General features: G+C 41.7%; 1 protein-coding gene across 1 annotated transcript in view; it reads left to right on the forward strand.

The window, feature by feature from the left end:
- Nucleotides 1–13,770: 13,770 nt before the first annotated feature.
- LOC121577440 (IQ motif and SEC7 domain-containing protein 3-like) overlaps nt 13,771–22,310 on the forward strand; it is a 43,693-nt gene continuing 35,153 nt past the window's right edge. The window contains exon 1 of the mRNA XM_045206490.1: nt 13,771–14,682. Within this exon, the coding sequence (XP_045062425.1) occupies nt 14,138–14,682 (545 nt within the window). The 5' untranslated portion in view covers nt 13,771–14,137. The remainder of the gene's footprint in view (nt 14,683–22,310) is intronic.

Raw genomic sequence — 22,310 nt, forward strand, 5'->3', positions numbered from 1 at the left:
AAAGTTGTATTGTGTACACAGAAGCCCCTTCAGTGACTCAACAGACAAGTGATTCCTTTCCTTTGTCCACTGACTTTGCATCAGTGAAAAAACTCTCTCTACATTTGCATTGTGAGAAGGAATAGCAAATAAAAACTGTGCAATCTTCAGTAGCTCTGAATGAAAATCTATGCTTTTGGACCTTTCAAAATAATTATTGGGTGCTTGCAGATTACTGAACTCTCCATCACTGTTACACCTTTCTGTGAATTTCTTCAGGTTGGTGACCTGATCAAAGCACTTTGCATCATCAATTGGCAACCCCTTTTCTCCCAGGTGTTTGATACAGGCTTCTATGTCATTCCAGTCAGGTGTCTCACTCAGATCCATCCACATGAAAGAGGAGAACTCCTCCATGGGTGCCATCCATTTCTCCAGATACTCCAGGCATGAACTGTACAGACGTTGTACTTGAGCTGAAATGGTCACAATTCTTACCAAGTCCATCCTTGTTCTTTTGTGCCAATAGTCCCTTAACTTTAAGGGACATGAAGTTATTGGTCTTGCGTTCAAGAAGCATGGTGTGGACTTTGTTCAAAAGGTTCTTCACTTCCACAATTGAATTGCTCTCCCTTTCCATCTCCTAAATGTGTGAATGAAACACACACATGAGTGAGTGCATGTGCCAGAGGTAAATTTCACTGAACTCATCTTCAAAACACTTCTTGATCAAGGAGGGCGTTTTTTCCTGTGACAAAAATAATGCTTTCAAGGCTGGAAACATCTGTAGCAGCCTCTCAATACCTGGGAATAATGACAGCCATCGCGTCTTGCTGTGAGAAAGGATACTTCTGTATTCAACATCAACAAATTCACAGTACTCCTTCAGATTCTCTGTGCGCACAGTGTAGATGTGAAAGTATTGACATATTTTGAAGATGATGTTCTCAATATCGACATCTAGTGTGTCTGCCCCGTAATGAACACAATTGTTCAAGACGTGTGCTGGGCAGCCCACACCGATTAAAGAATTGTTCTGCAATGACTTTTTTAAGTTTGCGAAAACATTCTTTCCTTCTTCATCACGCCGGGTTCCCCCGAACATTGTATTGCAGTTGTCACCTGTTAATGCAATACATTTGGAAAAAATCCCATTATTTTCCAGTGTTTCTTTGATGTATTGCGCGATCGTATCAGCTGTCTCATTTGGAGTGTTTTTAACTTCGACTAATTTACTTTGCACGCCACCATTCTTCCAATCAAAATACTGAATAAGCAGAGGGAATATTTTCACAGCACCGTGATTGCTCCCATCAGTAGAAACACCACATTTTCGCGCAGTCTCGGAATCAGGGAAAGCCTTTTTTAACAAGGCAGACGTGCAGTCCATTGATCTGTAGTGTAGTGTATGGAAATTATGACTGTTTTAAATGTTTTTCATGAAGAAATGGAATGTTGGTTATGTTAGTATCAAAAGGCAATGTTTAGTATAATGTAACATATAATAGACAGGAAGTGTGTTGTAAACTGGTGATTGGCCAGAAGAGGGAGCCCATCTTGTTGCATTGGTTATAAATAGGGGTACACGAAGAAGATAGGTCAGAGCAGCCATTAGAATTGGAGGACACTGCTCTCCAGACCTTGCAAGTCTGTTACTCATGCTGAAGCTTGTGATCTGAATAAACCTTATGATCAACGTTCAGTATGAGCAGACTCCTTTTGTTCATCAGCAATGACGACCACCATTCATCATATACGACATAATGGCGAGCTTGCCAGGAGGGATGATGCAATCCTTCTTTGCTGCATTTGGAGTCGCCAGGCTAACTCAAGCTGACTTTGGTCTGGAGTCATGACCCGACTAGATACAGCTAAGTTGTTGGTTTTGTTACTGCTTATGTACACTGGAGGAGTGTACCCTTACGACCGTGTTTCGGGTGGCGTTATGGCTGTTGATTGGGAGTCTGATAACAAATATTCTAAATTTGGTTGATGGTTAAACGGGGAATAATAGCATGTTTTAGGACAATGGATTGGTAGACAATAAATGTTGGAAGACGTCTGCATAGTTAGGGCACCGTGAATACGGAAAAGACCTCTTGATCGAGGCGATTCTTTAGGAATGGGCTACAAATCCGGACTTAGTTAGATTGGGTCAGGTTGATTCCTTAAGCGGGAATTATGAAGTGAATGGTTGTATTTATGTTATACTTCTTCTATAGCCGACGGGAGATATGTTGGGGATAACCGCTTGATATGAGATTCATCTTTCAAGGCAACAAAAAGTTAGACGGAGTTAATGGCGATGATGATGATTTGGCCACGGTGCGGGGTGTTCATTTGTATAGCTAGTAGGCCGCAGTTTGCTAGAGGCTGAAGCTAAGGCTGGATTGTTTTGGGCCACGTGGTGCCTCGTGGCTAATGTTTGATTGTTTCAGGCCACGTGGTACATCGTTGCTAAGGCTAATTTTTGTAAGGCTGGGGTGTGATGCTACATTCTACATGGTGGCTGAGGTGGATGCTAATGCTACATGCTAATTGTGTTTTGTGCCGCAGTGTACCTTAGGCTAAGCTAAATGCTAATGCTACATGCTAATTGTGTTGCGTGCTACATGCTAACGGATATCCTTAGAGATTCCATTGCGATGGATTAAAGTCTCTTAAACTTGTCACTGTTTGTAAGTCAGGTTGTATGTTTTGTGAGCGCTGTTAAATGTTGGTTGACTAGGAGGGGAACGAAAGGTACAGCTGGACTGTTATCGATTTAGTGGAGGTGAAAATGTGTTTTTGATTGGATGTGCGCATGCGTGTGATTTTACGGGGCTAAAACTACAACATGTGTTTATGTGCTAAGCCTACAAAGCACGGCATTATGGGTAAGGGTCATAGGTCCCATGTGGGGGGTCGGAAGGGACAATAGTCACAGAATAGAGAGATTTTGGAAAAAATCTCCTAGGTGTTAAACGGCTGTTGTTTGAATGTGAAACTATTTGGCGAGATGTAGTACATTTATAGATCAAATATATGTTGACGGAGTATAATTAATTAAATTAAGACGATTAAAATTAAATGAAAAGTTTTGGAGCGATCTATTTAATAAATGTATGGCCATGCATTTAATTTTGTGACACTACACTACAGAACGGGGGAGTTGGAGTTTATGGCACGAGATTAGGGAACGTTTTGTTTTACGGCACTAGACGGCACCACGATGGGATGCTGAAACTCAAGCATAAGGTTAAAATGATATTTGCGCATGCGTGGAATTCTGTAAAACAACACATTGATTAAACTGCAGGGGGAGACAGAGGAACACAGACGACGGAACAAATAGGCACAAGGAGAGTTTAACACGAATCTTATAAGTTTAAACGGCGGTGGGTTAAGATGAAACTTGTTTGGGTACCTATTGAATTCATAAATTAAATATATGGTAACGGATTATAATAGAGTGAATTAGATAATTAAATGACGGATTAAAATCAAGGTTTTTGGGCGATCTATAATTAGTCCTGAGTTAAAGTCTTAGAGCGAAGTACAAGTAATGAATATTGAATGGTTGGAAATACTCAGTGATGGCATTAACTACTAAAAGCTGTTCTTGTGTCTTTGTCCCTTGTCATGAGAGACAGGAGAGAGGGGGAGCGAGGAGATACAGGAAGTGATCACGTGACGCATCAGAGGATCAAGTCATAAAAAAGGTTACTGTTACAAGATATGTGATGTTATGACGATTTTACATAGGCTTGGCAAATACTATTTCATTAAAAATTGCATTTTGGATGCTCTGTGTATCACTGGGGTTTGATGGGAGTTGTGTTGGGAATCAAAGACGGACATTATTCTGTAAAATTTAAGATAATTAGATGCTGATAGAGCAAGGGGTTATGGGAATTGGAGTAATGGTAGGGTTAGAGGCTTTGTTTTTGGGGATTGCTTTGAAGTTGACTAACTTACTTTCCTGATGGATTGTGGTAAGATAGACACTAATTGATAAATTGGTGATATAGGAATAAAGATTGGTTTTAATTATTCATGATTTTTAATTGATTTATTTAAAAAAAGAATTACAGGGGGGAAGCCTATATAAGTTATATAGTCTAAAATAGGATAGTTCACAATAAAGGAATAGAAAGGCTTGTTACAATGGGGAAAAAGATATCAGGACTATGAAAGTCATTACACGGGTTGAAATAGGGGTAATCCTTTAATTAAAGTGTTGCTAGGTTATCTGGCAAGTGAAACAAAAGTTGCCCTTCATTCTCAAACAGAAATTGATAAAATATGTCAGCGATAAGATAGGTTTAAAAAGTAGAGCTTAGGGATGTTTATTCTCAGCTTACAATGATCATCCAGGAGTGATTATTGCATCAGAAATATAGACAAATAATAGATAGGGTACTCGCAGAAACAACGATGAAGATGAATCCAGAAGACGGAAGAAAATGAGATGTCTGGAACGTGAAGGAGAAGAGGATGATGAAGATGAGAGTGATTGATGAGAGGTCATGGGTGGAGGTGACTCTGTGATCAGAGGGAAGTGGCAAGAGAGGAAAGAAGAAATGGATACTAGAGATTTGATCTCTGATGAAAGTTGAAGGTACAAGAGCAAAGAAGAAATGGAGAAGTGGAAGAAGTAACACGACTGGATGAAGACCTCAAGAATTGAAGGAGAAGAATAATACAGTGAGGCCAAAGGAAAGGCCACTAGTAAGAAGATGATATTTCAAGAACAGAACTTAGAAGATAACCTTTTGAAGAATACTGATATGTCAACAACGAGAAAGAACAAGACGAAGAAACTCTGAAAACTCAATCATACAACTGGTGGAGAAGAGAAGTTTTGGTTATGAAGAATCAGAGTGAACCAAATCAACAATCACTGTTACAGCTTCAACTGGACAATGTCAAGTGCAATTGTACCAGCCAAGGGGGGTACCAGATGTTCCATATCCACAGCAACAAGTCAGGAGGAAACAAGAGAACATTTTTAAGGAAGATACAGGGGCAATTTAAGATCACCTGTTCTCCAGGTGAACCCTAAATATTCTAGAGTGCCTAGAATATCCGGAAGGGGGGTATCAGCTGAGAGCATCGATTAGAGAAGAAGAGAAAATAGTCAACAATTGAAGTAAAAACAACCGACCATTAGAAGTGATAGTGAATAGGGGAAAAACTTATCTGGGTTCAGCCTAAAGAGGTTAAACATCTCACTAATTAAACATCTAACTAATTAGGATAGGATAGGGATTTGAGGTAGTAAAACAGTTTAATTACTCTTAAGGAATCAATTGAGCTCTGCTATAGAAGTCAAATAGGAATTAAAATAGACATACTAATATTAGGACAATATATCAATGACATTGTGGGAAGAGATGCATGGTGTAAATTGAAGTGTTCAATCAGAGGCACACTAGACGACTGACTGTCTGGTAGAATATTTTAAGAAGTAGGGTTTTTGGGAATCATTTGCTTAAAAGATAATATCATAGGAAGGATGATAATGTATTAGATTACCTGTTGGACAATCTGTCTGGGAAAATAAACTTAATAGAGTGACTGTTATTCTGGGTTACATCCTGACACAAAGAGATTTGAGGTTAGGCTAAAGGTGTTTAGTCGGTTTTGCCAAGTCTGTGTGTAATGAGTCAGAAGCAGGTGGGGAACTTTCCCAATCACATAGTCTAAACATTTGGTGGTAGGGGATTTTGTGAAAATCAGGGGAAAAGGTTTTAAATGTTATGAGAGAAAAGATTAGATTAAAATAAGTTAGGAGTAGATTAGGGTTGAAGGAACTCTGAGACAGTAAGCTAAGTTTTAACGTTAGTAGTAAGAGAGAGAGAGAACAGTAATGAATGACACTTTAGAATAGGAAGATCAAGGTAATTGTGGGTACCTTTTGTTATAATCAGAAGGTTTAAAGTTTAGAGGTAGAACTGAAAGGGGGAAAAAGTGACACTAGTGGTGATGGATGGAAGTACAAGTAAAGAGTTCAGAGCTTTGGGAAAACTAGGTTGTTTATAGGGGTCCAGCATCAATTATAGGGGGAAAATACTGTTATTAGGGTTAGGAGAATAATAATTATAATATGCCATTTAGGATGATGACGTTTCTTTCACAGAGAGAGAGAGAGAGATAATTAGGGAGAATATGTGTACTTATCTAGTGAAAGCATTAAAATTTGTTTTGGTTAAGAATTATTGGTTAAAGGGCTATGTAATTTGTAAGGTGACGCTTATAATGGAAGATTTGAAGTCTGTAGAAGTTTCCACAGTCACAGAGGGAGTTAAGGATAAGTTTATTACAGTAGTTACTCCAACAGTGAATAATACACATGGGATATGGGTAGCTTTTCCACTAGAAGGAATTAAGGGTTTTAATTCATCAACTAAATCAACGACGGTAATGGTAACTTTGGAAAGAAATTAATGACTCAGGAGTTTATGTTACGGATGGAGAGGGCTGTCAATGATAGTACGAATAGGATTAAAATAGGAGAGCAGATATTAATAGAAACAATATAGATTAATCTGAAATGGAGAATAGAGATTCATCATGGAAGCTGCAGGATGGGGTCTTTTGATTTTGATGACAGAGGGGGGGGGCATCTGATCAGTGCTGCTCGTTCCTCTGTTGTGAAAATTAGAGATAGATTAACTCATTCTGTAAGAATCAGTGAGGAATCTTGAGGGTTGATGTCTGTTGGGGATGCCAGCCCAAGACGTGTTAGACGGTCGCGCAGCCTCTGGCGGGTATGGGTCAGTGTTATGCTTTGTCATAGCTGTGGTATCAGCAACAGTCATTGACAGATAAAATAATGTAGTTGTCAGAACAGTAGGGTTTAAGTGTTCTTGGGTAAATGGATTACCCTATGGGAATTGTTAGATGGAAAGTAAAGTCAGGTAACAGTGGAAACCTGAAGTATTCAGGTGAACCAGTGAGGATAAAAGTTGTTGTTGTTCTAATAAAACATATGAGGTAGGGGTATGTTTATGGGAATATAGGTTACTTTTTATGTACCAGGTAGTAGAAAAGCAGGACTTGGATGGTTAAATGATTAGCTTTTGACTGACAATGTGACTATGGGGAATTTTAGAGATATTTGGTGGGTTTGTGATGATAGAGTATATTCTGACCCTATGGAGGGATAGGATGTTGTTACATGTCAATGTTGAAGCTTCCATATGAGGCTTTTACCATTAAAAGAGGAGTGATATCAACACAGAGCAATCTGAAGTTAGGTTTAGAAATTGGGTAAAGAGAGATATGGTGACATTTAATAGTCTTTAAGTCTAAGGGAGAAGGGGACGTTTTCCATGGTAGGGTGTAACATTTGGAAAATATCAGGGATGCATTTGGGTGCAAGATCAGTTAGGCCAGTAGGGGGCAGTGATGGGGTACATTTTAAGGCACTGTGTAATATGTTACTGACCTTTGAGAAAGTTATGATATTGAGATAGGTTGAAGAGTGAGGCCTGGAGACAACACTCAGATGCCGTGGTTGACTGTTCCTGATCTGGAGGAAGATGGATGGACTACTGATGGATAAATATTTTTTTATGAGTTGATGATTTTTCAAATTATTATTATTATTATTATTATTTTTTTTTTTTTTCCTTTCAATATTGGTGTGATTTGTAGTATGATTTATGAATCAAAGGGGGGAATGGATAATGTGATTCATGCATCATTTATGTATCATTTTTTAAATTCTTAGGTGAAATTGAGGTTTAATTTGAAAGTGGTTGTTTTGCAAAGGATACTGTTTGGTCGTTTCTTTTCTTTTCATTCCAGAAGCATTTGGGGGAACATGTGACTCAAAGACAATATGAAGGGACAATATGACTGGAGGAGATGAAACAAGGAGGGTGTGGCTGATTCCATCATCAACAAGTCCATTGGAGGAGGAGACTACGGAGGAGATGAAGTGTAGTGGACTACATTCCAGTGTCAGCAATGAAATATAGACATATTTGATGTGTAATACATAATTGTGTCATATTCTTAGGTATTGATTTTAGTAGAATGATGTTTGATGTTATTGAATGCAGATGAGGATCTTAGATGCTTTTGTTTATTTCGATGGGGTTTAGGGAAAGGACGTTTAGGCAGGGAGAGATTCCTTTTCAGGTCCTATGGGTTGACCAGCCTGAGAGTGGATGTTTCTGGATAGGATTTTGTTTGCAGGGGAACATGTGTATTTGGTGGCATCATAGTTTCAAATGTATTTACATGGTTTATGAGTTTATCTGGAGTACCGCGGTGGTTGCCTGGGGCAGAGGGACCGTGAGAGAATTTTACTGTCTTGATTGATGGATGGATGGATTTGGAACAAAGGTTGCCGGACAGGTTTTTCGCTCTCACACTCCATAAAGATTTATTCATGATTCATAGTAATGTGTTCACACTTCATAAACAGTTTGTTCATAATTCATAGTAATGTGTTAACATTTCATCAACAGTTATTCATATTTCATAAGAAAGGTATTTACACTCTAGAGGAGAATGTTTTTGGGTTTAAGGTTAAGGATATTCAATAAGATAAATTGTTACTGGTCATAATTATATTCTGTTTGTTTTCGAGACTTAGTTTAGTCTCGAAGGGGGGAAATGTAGTGTATGGAAATTATGACTGTTTTAAATGTTTTTCATGAAGAAATGGAATGTTGGTTATGTTAGTATCAAAAGGCAATGTTTAGTATAATGTAACATATAATAGACAGGAAGTGTGTTGTAAACTGGTGATTGGCCAGAAGAGGGAGCCCATCTTGTTGCATTGGTTATAAATAGGGGTACACGAAGAAGATAGGTCAGAGCAGCCATTAGAATTGGAGGACACTGCTCTCCAGACCTTGCAAGTCTGTTACTCATGCTGAAGCTTGTGATCTGAATAAACCTTATGATCAACGTTCAGTATGAGCAGACTCCTTTTGTTCATCAGCAATGACGACCACCATTCATCATATACGACAGTAGCTATTGTGATGCTTCATGGTGTGGAATGCAAAAACTCCCTCCGCAGCAGTAACAGCATCTTCTGTTTTACCTGCTCTCACAAAATAGTCAGTTAATTTACCTGACAAACTCTCTCCTTTAGCTGCAATTTTATGTTTTGCGGAGCTAATGTGGGCTTCTAGGTCGCTAGCACCTTTATTTGACACTGACACGTACGTGCCAGCTTTGCAGGTCATGCATTCTGCTTCACATGGATCCCGACCAAGATGAAAACACGGGAATTTTCTCTGTAAATTATCTGTGAATTTACATTTGCGTTTGGGCATTTTTACGCTGTTCTGGAGCCATGTGCCACTGTTGACAAGCAAGCTGCTGCTCTGTCTCTTGGCTGTTGCCATAGTGAGGGTAATGATTGAGATGCAGTTTGACCAATGTTTGCGTAGGCCTACATGACCGACCAATGGTGGCGTGTGAGAAGGCGGGACCTAAAGAGCAATGCAAAACCCCAAAAACGCACACAATGAATGGCGACTGTAGAAAGCAAAAGCCGAATCCCAGACATTTTGGGCGATTTAGAAATCCCGGCTGGACGCATTTTTTTAGGTCCAAAAAGAGGACATGTCCGGGAAAAAGAGGACGTATGGTCACCCTAGCTAATGTCCACTTCCCGACGTACCAGTTAGCCTTGAGCTAGCTTCGAGCCCATCTCCCGGCTATCTACCTCTCTGTCAACCGGACGGGACCTCCTAGTGTCGACACGGAGCCCCGCCGATCCATCACGTCTGGTCTGCCGACGTAATCGTCTGATGTGGTTTCAACAGGCTTCCCGTTGCGACGACCACAAAGATCCATCTGCTAGCCCCGGCCCGCTAGCACGCGCAATCAACAGCCGTGCCTCCTGCTCTCCTGTGCTTTAGCAGCCTACGATCTGCTCCCGAACTTACTTAGTGCTGTTCACTGGACCTTATGATCACTCAGCTACACAGCTAATGCCTGCTGGACTGTTCCTTTACACGGTACCCCATCCTGTTTATCTGTTTAGCCTCAGCCCAAACTTTCGTCGCCATTACCAGTTGTTGTCTTAGCCCTCTCTAATAACACCTGTGATTGCATTATGCCTCTCTCCCATGTCAATATGCCTAGCCTATTGCTGTTTGGGTTAGATCTTATTATACAATTTAGAGCCCCAAGTTCAGCTCAACCAGCCTCAGAGAGCTCCTTTGTCCCCCCCTCCATACACGCGGAGACCGGCTCAATCGGTACCTCCAGTGATGCTATCTCTTTCATAGTTACCCAATGCTTAGGTGTACCTCCACTGTACTCATATACTTCCGTATCCTTGTCTGTACACAATGCCCTGAATCTATTCTACAACGCCCGGAAATCTGTCCCCTTTCTCTGTACCCAACGCACTAGAAGACCAGTTCTTAAAGCCTTTAGCCGTATCCTTATTCTATTCCTCCTCTGTTCCTCTGGTGATGTAGAGGTTAACCCAGGTCCTGTAGCCCCCAGTATCAATCCTACCCCCCAGGCGCTATCATTTGTTGACTTCTGTAACCGTAAAAGCCTTGGTTTCTTGTATGTTAACATCAGAAGTCTCCTCCCCAAGTTTGAGTTATTCACTGCGTTAGCACACTCTGCCAACCCTGATGATCTAGCAGTGTCTGAATCTTGGCTTAGGAAGGCCACCAAAAATTCAGAAATGTCCATTCTGAACTACAACATTTTCCGTCTAGATAGAACTGCCAAAGGGGGCGGAGTTGCAATCTACTGTAGAGAGCCTGCAGAGCTCTATCATACTATCCAGGTCTGTGCCCAAACAGTTTGAGCTCCTACTTCTAAAAATCCACCTTTCCAGAAATAAGTCTCTCATTGTTGCCGCTTGCTACAGACCCCCCTCAGCCCCCAGTTGTGCCCTGGACACCATATGTGAATTGCTTACCCCCCCATCTATCCTCAGAGTTCGTACTGCTTGGTGACCTAAACTGGGATATGCTTAAAACCCCGGCCGTCCTACAATCTAAACTAGATGCCCTCAATCTCACACAAATTATCAAGGAACCTACCAGGTACAACCCTAAATCCGTAAACATGGGCACCCTCATAGATATCATCCCGACTAATTTACCCTCTAAATACAGCTCCGCTGTCTTCAACCAGGATTTCAGCGATCACTGCCTCATTGCCTGCGTCCGTAATGGGTCCGTGGTCAAACGACCACCCCTCATCACTGTCAAACGCTCCCTAAAACACTTCAGCGAGCAGGCCTTTCTAATTGACCTGGCCCGAGTATCCTGGATGGATATTGACCTCATTCCGTCAGTAGAGGATGCCTGGATGTTCTTCAAAAGTGCTTTCCTCTCCATCTTAAATAAGCATGCCCCATTCAAAAAATGCAGAATTAAGAACAGATATAGCCCCTGGTTCACCCTAGACTTGACTGCCCTTGACCAGCACAAAAACATCCTGTGGCGTACTGCATTAGCATCGAACAGCCCCCGCGATATGCAACTTTTCAGGGAAGTCAGGAACCAATATACATAATCAGTTAGGAAAGCAAAGGCTAGCTTTTTCAAACAGAAATTTGCATCCTGTAGCACTAACTCTGTACTATGCAGCCGTCTTCATCGACCTGGCCATGGCTTTTGACTCTGTCAATCACTGCATTCTTATTGGCAGACTAAATAGCCTTGGTTTCTCAAATGACTGCCTCGCCTGGTTCACCAACTACTTCTCAGATAGAGTTCAATGTGTCAAATCGGAGGGCCTGTTGTCTGGACCTCTGGCAGTCTCTATAGGGGTGCCACAGGGTTCGATTCTCGGGCCGACTCTATTCTCTGTGTATATCAATGATGTCGCTCTTGCTGCTGGTGACTCTCAGATCCACCTCTACGCAGATGACACCATTTTGTATACATCTGGCCCTTCATTGGACACTGTGTTAACAAACCTCCAAATGAGCTTCAATGTCATACAACACTCCTTCCGTGGCCTCCAACTGCTCTTAAACGCTAGTAAAACTAAATGCATGCTCTTCAATCGAACGCTGCTTGCACCCGCCCGACCAACTAGAATCACTACTCTCGGCGGGTCTGACTTAGAATATGTGGACAACTACAAATACCTAGGTGTCTGGTTAGACCGTAAACTCTCCTTCCAGACTCACATTAAGCATCTCCAATCCAAAGTTAAATCTAGAATCGGCTTCCTATTTCGCAACAAAGCCTCCTTCACTCATGCTGCTAAACATGCCCTTGTAAAACAGACTATCCTACCGATCCTTGACTTCGGCGATGTCATTTACAAAATAGCTTCCAACACTCTACTCAGCAAATTGGATGTAGTCTATCACAGTGCCATCCGTTTTGTCACCAAAGCCCCATATACTACCCACCATTGTGACCTGTACGCTCTCGTTGGCTGGCCCTCACTACATATTCATCACCAAACCCACTGGCTCCAGGTCATCTATAAATCACTTCTAGGCAAATCCCTGCCTTATCTTAGATCATTGGTCACCATAGCAACACCCACCCGTAGTTTGGGTTCCAGCAGGTATATCTCACTGGTCATCCCCAAAGCCAACACCTCCTTTGGCCGCCATTCCTTCCAGTTCTCTGCTGCAAATGACTGGAACGAACTGCAAAAATCTCTGAAGCTGGAGACTCTTATCTCCCTCACTAACTTTAAGCATCAGTTGTCAGAGCAGCTTACTGATCACTGCACCTGTACACAGCCCATCTGTAATTAGCCCACCCAATTACCTCATCCCCATATTGTTATTTATTTTGCTAATTTGCACCCAAGTATCTCTTTTTGCACATCATCTTCTGCACATCTATCACTCCAGTGTTAATACTAACTTGTAATTATTTTGCACTATGGCCTATTTATTGCCTTACCTCCATAACTTACTACATTTGCACACACTGTATATAGATTTTCTATTGTGTTATTGACTGTACGTTTTGTTTTTGTTTATTCCATATGTAAGTCTGTGTTGTTGCTGTTTTTATCGCACTGCTTTGCTTTATCTTGGCCAGGTCGCAGTTGTAAATGAGAACTTGTTCTCAACTGGCTTACCTGGTTAAATAAAGGTGAAATAAAATAAAATAAAATATAAATGTAATCAAGCAGCCACATGGCAACAGCGCAGTCAGTAGGGGGTAACCATGACAACAGTCAGTACTTGGTTACCATAGCAACAACATAGCGCTGGATTACAAACACCAGTTTGATTTCATTCTGCCTTTATTTTACAACTTTGTCCAGGTGACCTATTTCAACCATTAGGCCTTCCAATGATGACCTAGAGACAGACACAGCTACAGACAACCACATACAGATCTCTCTCTCGCCTGCTCGCTCGCTCGCTCGCTCTCAATTCAATACAATTCAATTCAATTCAAAGGGCTTTATTGGCATGGGAAACATATGTTAACATTGCCAAAGCAAGTGAAATAGATAACAAACAGAATTGAAATAAACAATCAAATTACACTCGCAAGTTTCAAAGGAATATACACATTTCAAATATCATATTATGGCTATGTACAGTGTTATAATGATGCGCAAATAGTTCAAGTACAAAGGGAAAATAAATAAACATACATTTGGGTTCCCTCTGTGTGTGTGTGTGTGTGTTTGTGGGTGCGCGTGAGTGCTTGCGTGTGTGAAGGGCTATAGTACACAGACAGAGCATGTGTTGCATAATTCTGAAATTCAGTAAATAACTCATAGATACAGAGCGTGTACGCGCGTGCGCATTCATGTGTGATGACGCCCCACGCCCCCGCCCAACTCGTCTTGCGTCGCATCTGGATCTGAAACCTGTCACCTGCAGCAGCAATCAGCAGCACAGCGGTATCGGTGGCCGCAAGGAGGGATGAGAGGAGAATCTCATCACGGGAAGACGGGAATTTGTACCTCTACATCTGATCATCATATCTATTTTTTTCCGTCTGTTTCTCTCTCGCTTTTTTCCTTTTGAAACGGAATAGCCTATTTAGCTGTCTCTTCTCTACACCCGATCATCTCTCTCAGAACAGAACAGAGGATTAAGAACAGAAGAGAAGAGGACAACGAAGGGAGAGACTAATGGAGGAATAAAAAGCAAATGAGAAGAGAGGAGGAATTTACCTCTCCTCTAGGCTACACTCGATAATCTCAATCTCTCTCTCCTTCGCTCTATCTCTCTCTGGTCATGGCTGTGCAGGGGACCAGCCTGCTAGAGAACCCGGTCCAGGCGATTCTGTACCTTAGAGAACTGACCACTATAGTTCAGAACCAGCAGAGCCTCATCCAGACACAGCGCCTGCGCATTGACGAACTGGACCAGCGCGTGGATGAGCTGCTCGGGGAGAACAGGAATCTGCGCGAGGCAAGAGGAGTACAACATCATTATCATCATCACCCGGACTCCAACCTGAACCTTCATCATCATCCTCAGCACCAACATCCAGACACACAACCTCATGACACCGGGTCTCTGCCTGCCCAGCCTCTGCCTGAGATCCACCCGGACCAAGAAAAACCACCTCCTCAACCCGCCAATCCGGAGGACATGCAGCTGGTACCGGCCCAACCCCAACCACAGTCACCGAGCCCTCCCCAAAGCGAGGCCAGCCCGGGAAAGGGTGAGGACGGCAGGTCCAGCCCGGGCTGCCGCACACTGATTCCCCTGGTTCCCCTAGCTCCCCTCACTCCTACCACTCTCTGCCGCTCGCTGGCTCTCGCCAATCAATCAGAGTGAGTCCATTTACTATCCTTTATCAACGCGAATGTGATAAAGTATGTGTGTGCCCTGTAAACCATAAAAAACGAGTTGTTTCAACTAATTATTAAGTAACTGGTTCCACAGACTTTTTTGTTTTGTTTACATCAAACTTCAAATAAACGCTGAGTCTCAAATAGCCACCTGTTCCTTTTTATAATAGCCAGGCAATAGCACACATTTCAGCAAATAAAAACCCTTTCAAATAAACGCCGGGTCTAAATGAATTGTTTAGGAGGTTACCATGAATTGTTTGAGCTTCAATGTTTGATTTGTTACATTACATAATTCAGTAATGACTCGAAAAATTATGGCAATCATCCGTTTTTAACGCCAGTAAGAAACTGCTAGCCATCTTCTTCTTCTTCTTCTTCTTCTTTACATTGTTATGGCAGACTACACCTGTTGGTGTATTGCCGCCACCTACTATAAAGGGGTATTGAAACAAAAAAATATTCAATGGGGGGGGGGACCCGACACACTGTAATACAAAAATAAATCAAACAACCATCCCACTCCTTCAGTCACATTGAAATCACATCTGGACTGAGCATTCATCGACAGGATTCCTTATAATGCCTCTGCAGAAAAATCCCTTATTCCCAAAAAACGCTCAGCCGCACTCACAATGATGCCTATTTTCTTCGATTTCCTCTCCGTTTGCGCTGTGCAGTTGATAACCAAAGTAACAAAGTCCACCTTCTTAATATGCAACATGTCAGGATCCCTCTGTTGACAAGGAATATCATCTTGTGTCTCAACTCCTACTACCATTATTTCTTCAACTTCACTCCTTTCTTCCACTCTTCTCAACGCCTCTGGATAGGAGACATTCTGGACAGCCCTTATTCTTGCCATTTCCTTCTGCTGAGAACAGCTAGCAAACTGGCAAGCACAAGAACAGTCAACAACTTCGGAAGTACAGACCCCCAGAAATCGGCTGATCGCCCTCTAGTGGCGAAAGTAAAAACTGCTGAAAATGCACAGTCTTTAAAAATATATTATTTTATAGAGGCATCCTAAGACAAAATAAACGTGACACAGTGTGTAAATGATAATACATTAGTGCAGGAAATGAAGAAATTGATTAAAATATTGGAAGTGAATGCTGGAATTTAACAATTAAATATGCAAATTAGTAAAAGCTGTGTGCATTAAGAAAATAGATGCCTGTCTCAAATAGAAGCCTGTCTCTAATAGGCGCCTGTTGTGTTCAGTGATTTAATCAAATAAATGGTGGGATATTAACTGAAGTTTTAAAATAAATTAGTTGGCCCAAATTTTGCTCCAACTTGAGAAAACGTAGGCAAAAATTCAGTTAACTTAAAATTATGTTTTTGCTCAACTTGTCTCATGTTTATTCAAGTAGAAATTATTATTTGTCCATCTTACCTAAAAAAAGCTGTGGAACTAGTTACATCAGGGGAGAACGACTGCCCCCTCTCATTGAAGCCACGGAAGTTGAAGGCCGACTGCGGTACTGCAGGAATTTCCATGGCTTCAATGAGAGTGGGCAGTTTTTCTCCCCCGATTTGAACCTGATGGTTCATGGCATTCCGAGCTTCCTGCTACTCCACCATGTCTGTTTCAATTATCAGTTAATCTGACTATTCTCTCATCATTGATTTGATTTACTTATTTAAGCAATTGTAGGTTTTATTGGATAGTTGTCTAATGTTTGTGGGGCATATTTAATGTTACTCCTTAATCACTATGATAAATACAATCGTTTTTCTTGAGTGTACTTTTAACAGAGTTGAGATGTACTTTGAAGTGCAAAGTGTAGTAATACAGGTGAAATCACTAATTGACGCAGACATGGTGGCTTAGCAGGAAGATTGGAATGCTGTGAACCAAGAGGTTGTGAGTTCAAATCCCAGGTGAAGACATGTTGAGAATATTTGTAAGTACGGTGTCCAGTAGAGGTCCGCGGTTGAAAGTAGCTTGGAATCGAAGAAAGCACCAGAACCACGGCGAAAATCTGTGGGATCTCTCAGTTTGGAACACATGGTTTGAAAAAGCATGTGATCAAACGAAGCTTATACACGCATCGGCACACTGCTTCGGAGTTAGATGCATAGCGATTTTGACGCATGGAGTATCCGGTATCAAACGTAACATCACTATTAATTACTGTATAATTGAACATGCACAATGTAATCATGTGTGTCAAATATGTAAATTGAAAACATTGTATGTTAAAAGCACGGCGTGTGTGTGTAACTAGTTCCACAGCCTTTTTTAAGGTAAGTCATAATTTCCAAATAATAATTTATAGTTGAATGAACATATGAGACAATTTGAGCAACCACATCATTTTAAGTTGACTGAATTTTTGCCTATGTCAAATAAAATAGTCAAATCAGATTTTTGTGTCACATGCTTCGTAAACAACAGGTGTAGATTAGCAGTGAAATGCTTACTTCTGAGCTCTTCCCAACAATGCAGAGAGTGAAAAAATAGAAATAATAGAAAAATAATAACACAAGGAATAAAAATACACAATGAGTAACGATAATGTGGCTATAAAGTGCCTTCAGAAAGTATTCACACCCCTTCACTTTTTCCACATTTTGTTGTGTTACAAAGTGGGATTAACATTTATTGAATTGACTGAACCAGGTTTTCCTCTAGGATTTTGCCAGTGCTTAGCTCTATTCCGTTTATTTTTATCATAAAAAAACTCCCTAGTCCTTGCCGAAGACAAGCATACCCATAACATGATGCAGCCACCACCATGCTTCAAAATATGAATAGTGATACGCATTGATGTGTTGTTGGATTTGCCTCAAACATAACGCTTTAGGACCTACATTTTTTACAGTTTTACTTTAGTGCCTTGCTAACAGGATGCATGTTTTGGAATATTTTTATTCTGTACAAGCTTCCTTCTTTTCACTCTGTCATATATGTTAGGATTGTGGAGTAACTACAATGTTGTTGATCCATCCTCAGTTTTCTCTTATGACAGCCATTAGACCCCTTTTAAAGTCACCATTGGCCTCATGGTGAAATCCCTGAGCGGTTTCCTTCTTCTCCGTCAACTGAGTTAGGAAGGACGCCTGTATCTTTGTCGTGACTGGGTGTATTGATACACCATCCAAAGTGTAATTAATAACTTCACCATGCTCAAAGGGATATTCAATGTCTTCTTTTGTTATATTTACCCATCTACCAATAGGTGCCCTTCTTTGCAAGGCATTGGAAAACCGTCTTTTTAGTTGAATCTGTGTTTGAAATGAACTGCTCGAATGAGGGACCTTACTGATAATTATATGTGTGGGGTAGTCATTCAAAAATCATGTTAAGCACTATTATTGCACACAGACTGAGTCCATGAAACTTATTATGTGACTTGTTAAGAAAAACTTTACTCCTAAATTTATTTAGGCTTGCCATAACAAAGGGGTTGAATACTTATTGTCTCAAGACATTTCAGCTTTTAATTTTTTATTAATTTGTAAAAATCTAAAAGAACATAATTCCACTTTATGGGGTATTGTGTGTAGGCCAGTGACACAACATCTCAATTTAATCCATTTTAAATTCAGTTTGTAACACAACAAAATGTGGAAAAGGTCAAAGGGTGTGAATACTTTTGAAGGCACTGTATTATCCAACCAATGGGCACAGATGTCAATTCAACGTCTAGTCCACGTTGGTTCTATGTAATTTCATTGAAATCAAATCAAATCAAAGCAATTTTTATTTGTCACATACACGTGTTTAGCAGATGTTATTGCGGGTGTAGTGAAATGCTTGTGCTTCTATCTCCGACAGTGCATTAATATCTAACAAGTAATATCTAACAATTTCACAACATATACCCAATACACACAATCTAAGTAAGGAATGGAATTAAGAATATATACATACAGTGGGGAAAAAAAGTATTTAGTCAGCCACCAATTGTGCAAGTTCTCCCACTTAAAAAGATGAGAGAGGCCTGTAATTTTCATCATAGGTACACGTCAACTATGACAGACAAAATGAGAAAAAAAATCCAGAAAATCACATTGTAGGATTTTTAATGAATTTATTTGCAAATTATGGTGGAAAATAAGTATTTGGTCAATAACAAAAGTTTCTCAATACTTTGTTATATACCTTTTGTTGGCAATGACACAGGTCAAATGTTTTCTGTAAGTCTTCACAAGGTTTTCACACACTGTTTCTGGTATTTTGGCCCATTCCTCCATGCAGATCTCTAGAGCAGTGATGTTTAGGGGCTGTCGCTGGGCAACACGGACTTTCAACTCCCTCCAAAGATTTTCTATGGGGTTGAGATCTGGAGACTGGCTAGGCCACTCCAGGACCTTGAAATGCTTCTTACGAAGCCACTCCTTCGTTGCCCGGGCGGTGTGTTTGGGATCATTGTCATGCTGAAAGACCCAGCCATGTTTAATCTTCAATGCCCTTGCTGATGGAAGGAGGTTTTCACTCAAAATCTCACAATACATGGCCCCATTCATTATTTCCTTTACACGGATCAGTCGTCCTGGTCCTTTTGCAGAAAAACAGCCCCAAAGCATGATGTTTCCACCCCCATGCTTCACAGTAGGTATGGTGTTCTTTGGATGCAACTCAGCATTCTTTGTCCTCCAAACACGACGAGTTGAGTTTTTACCAAAAAGTTATATTTTGGTTTCATCTGACCATATGACATTCTCCCAATCCTCTTCTGGATCATCCAAATGCACTCTAGCAAACTTCAGACGGGCCTGGACATGTACTGGCTTAAGCAGGGGGACACGTCTTGCACTGCAGGATTTGAGTCCCTGGAGGCGTAGTGTGTTACTGATGGTAGGCTTTGTTACTTTGGTCCCAGCTCTCTGCAGGTCATTCACTAGGTCCCCCCCGTGTGGTTCTGGGATTTTTGCTCACCGTTCTTGTGATCATTTTGACCCCACGGGGTGAGATCTTGCGTGGAGCCCCAGATCGAGGGAGATTATCAGTGGTCTTGTATGTCTTCCATTTCCTAATAATTGCTCCCACAGTTGATTTCTTCAAACCAAGCTGCTTACCTATTGCAGATTCAGTCTTCCCAGCCTGGTGCAGGTCTACAATTTTGTTTCTGGTGTCCTTTGACAGCTCTTTGGTCTTGGCCATAGTGGAGTTTGGAGTGTGACTGTTTGAGGCTGTGGACAGGTGTCTTTTAAACTGATAACAAGTTCAAACAGGTGCCATTAAAACACGTAACGAGTGGAGGACAGAGGAGCCTCTTAAAGAAGAAGTTACAGGTCTGTGAGAGCCAGAAATCTTGCTTGTTTGTAGGTGACCAAATACTTATTTTCCACCATAATTAGCAAATAAATTCATTAAAAATCCTACAATGTGATTTTTTTTCCTTACTTGATATGGACGAGCAATGACAGAGCGGCATGGACTAAGATACAGTAGAATATTATAGAATACATTATATACGTACATATGAGATGAGTAATGCAAGCTATGTAAGCATTATTAAAGTGACTAGTGTTCCATTTCTTAAAGTGGCCAGTGATTTCTAGTCTATTTCTATAGGCAGATGCCTCTAATGTGCTAGTGATGGCTATTTAACAGTCTGATGGCCTTGAGATAGTCTCCCGAGTGGCGCAGTGGTCTAAGGCACTGCATCGCAGTGCTAGCTGTGCCACTAGAGATCCTGGTTCGAATCCAGGCTCTGTCATAGCCGGCTGCGACCGGGAGACCCATGGGGCGGCGCACAGTTGGCCCAGCGTCGTCCAGGGTAGGGGAGGGAATGGCCGGCAGGGGATGTAGCTCAGTTGGTAGAGCATGGCGTTTGCAACGCCAGGGTTGTGGGTTCGATAAAATAATGTATGTGCTAACTGTAAGTCGCTCTGGATAAGAGCGTCTGCTAAATGACTTAAATGTAAAATGAAGCTGTTTTTCAGTCTCTCGGTCCCAGCGTTGATGCACCTGTACTGACCTCGCCTTCTGGATGATAGCGGGGTGAACAGGCAGTGGCTCGGGTGGTTGATGTCCTTGATGATCTTTTTGGCCTTCCTGTGACATCGGGTGCTGTAGGTGTGCTGGAGGGTGGGTAGTTTGCCCCAGGTAATGCGTTCGGCAGACCGCACCACCCTCTGGAGAGCCCTGCGGTTGCGGGTGGTGCAGTTGCCGTACCAGGCGGTGAAACAGGCCGACAGGATGCTCTCAATTGTGCATCTGTAAAGGTTTGTGAGGGTTTTAGGTGCCAAGCCAAATTTCTTCAGCCTCCTGGCTTCTTCACCACACTGTCTGTGTGGGTGGACCATTTCAGGTTGTCAGTGATGTGTAGGCCAAGGAACTTGAAGCTTTCCACCTTCTCCACTGTGGTCCTGTTGATGTCGATAGGGGGGTGCACCCTCTGCTGTTTCCTGAAGTCCACGATCATCTCCTTTGTTTTGTTGACGTTGAGTGAGAGGTTATTTTCCTGGCACAACACTCCCAGAGCCCTCAACTCCTCCCTGTAGGCTGTCTCGTCATTGTTGGTAATCAAGCCTACTACTGTTGTGTCATCTGCATACTTGGTGATTGAGTTGGAGGCATGCTTGGCCACGCAGTCATGGGTGAACAGGGAGTACAGGAGTGGTCTGAGCATGCACCCTTGTGGGGCCCCAGTGTTGAGGATCAGCAAAGTGGAGGTGTTGTCCAGGACCCAGTTGCACAGGGTGGGGATCAGACCCAAGGCCTTGAGCTTAATGATGAGCTTGGAGGGTACTATGGTGTTGATGTGGAAACAACGTTGATTCAACCAGTGTGTGCCCAGTCGGCATGTCCTTGTTCAGCCACGATTCAGAGAAACATAGGATATTACAGTTCTTCAGGTCCCGTTGATAGGATAGTCTTGAACGGAGCTCGTCCAGTTTGTTCTCTAGTTATTATACGTTTCGCCAATAGAACGGAGGGTGGAGGCGATTTATTTACTCACCGACGTAGTCTCGTCAGGGAGACCGCTCGTCTTGCGCCGTCTCTTCCTCTTTCAAGTCCCAGAGATTAGGGCCTGGTCTGGAATGAGCAGTACATCCACAGCTGCTGACTCGTTGAAGTAGAAATCTTCATCCAAATCGAGGTTCATGATCACTGTTCTGATGTTCAGAAGCTGTTTTTGGTCAAACGTTTATTATTTTTTGGTAACACTTGGACCAAAAAGTTGAGTAAACTAAAAAAAGGCTGTGGAATCAGTTACTTAATAATAATTAGTTGAAAACACTAGATTATTTTTTACATTGTGTGTGTGTGTGCCAACATCAATGGCAACTCGAGTAGGCCCATGGGGGACCAGGCTGTAAGATATAAGATATATTTGGAGTGATAAGGCTCAAATGCATGCTACACCATTGTCAAAGAAACACTGCTTTGAAACCTGGGTGAGGTTTAAATATCATGCTGTAGTTGGATTGAATACATCTCTACTGTTGTAGCTGTGTAGGTTACAGTTACAACTGTTGTAGACCTACTGTAGTTGGTTTAGCTGCAGCTCAGCTCTACTGGTATAGCTTCAGCGTCCCTGTCCATGGTTCGGAATTAATTTGAATAAAACCCTGTGTGTGTGTGCGTGTGCGTGTGCGTGTGTGTGTGTGTGTGTGTGTGTGTGATGTTCTGATTATGAGTGAAATCC

Source organism: Coregonus clupeaformis, chromosome 23 (genome assembly GCF_020615455.1).
Source record: "Coregonus clupeaformis isolate EN_2021a chromosome 23, ASM2061545v1, whole genome shotgun sequence".
Lineage (NCBI taxonomy): Eukaryota > Metazoa > Chordata > Actinopteri > Salmoniformes > Salmonidae > Coregonus > Coregonus clupeaformis.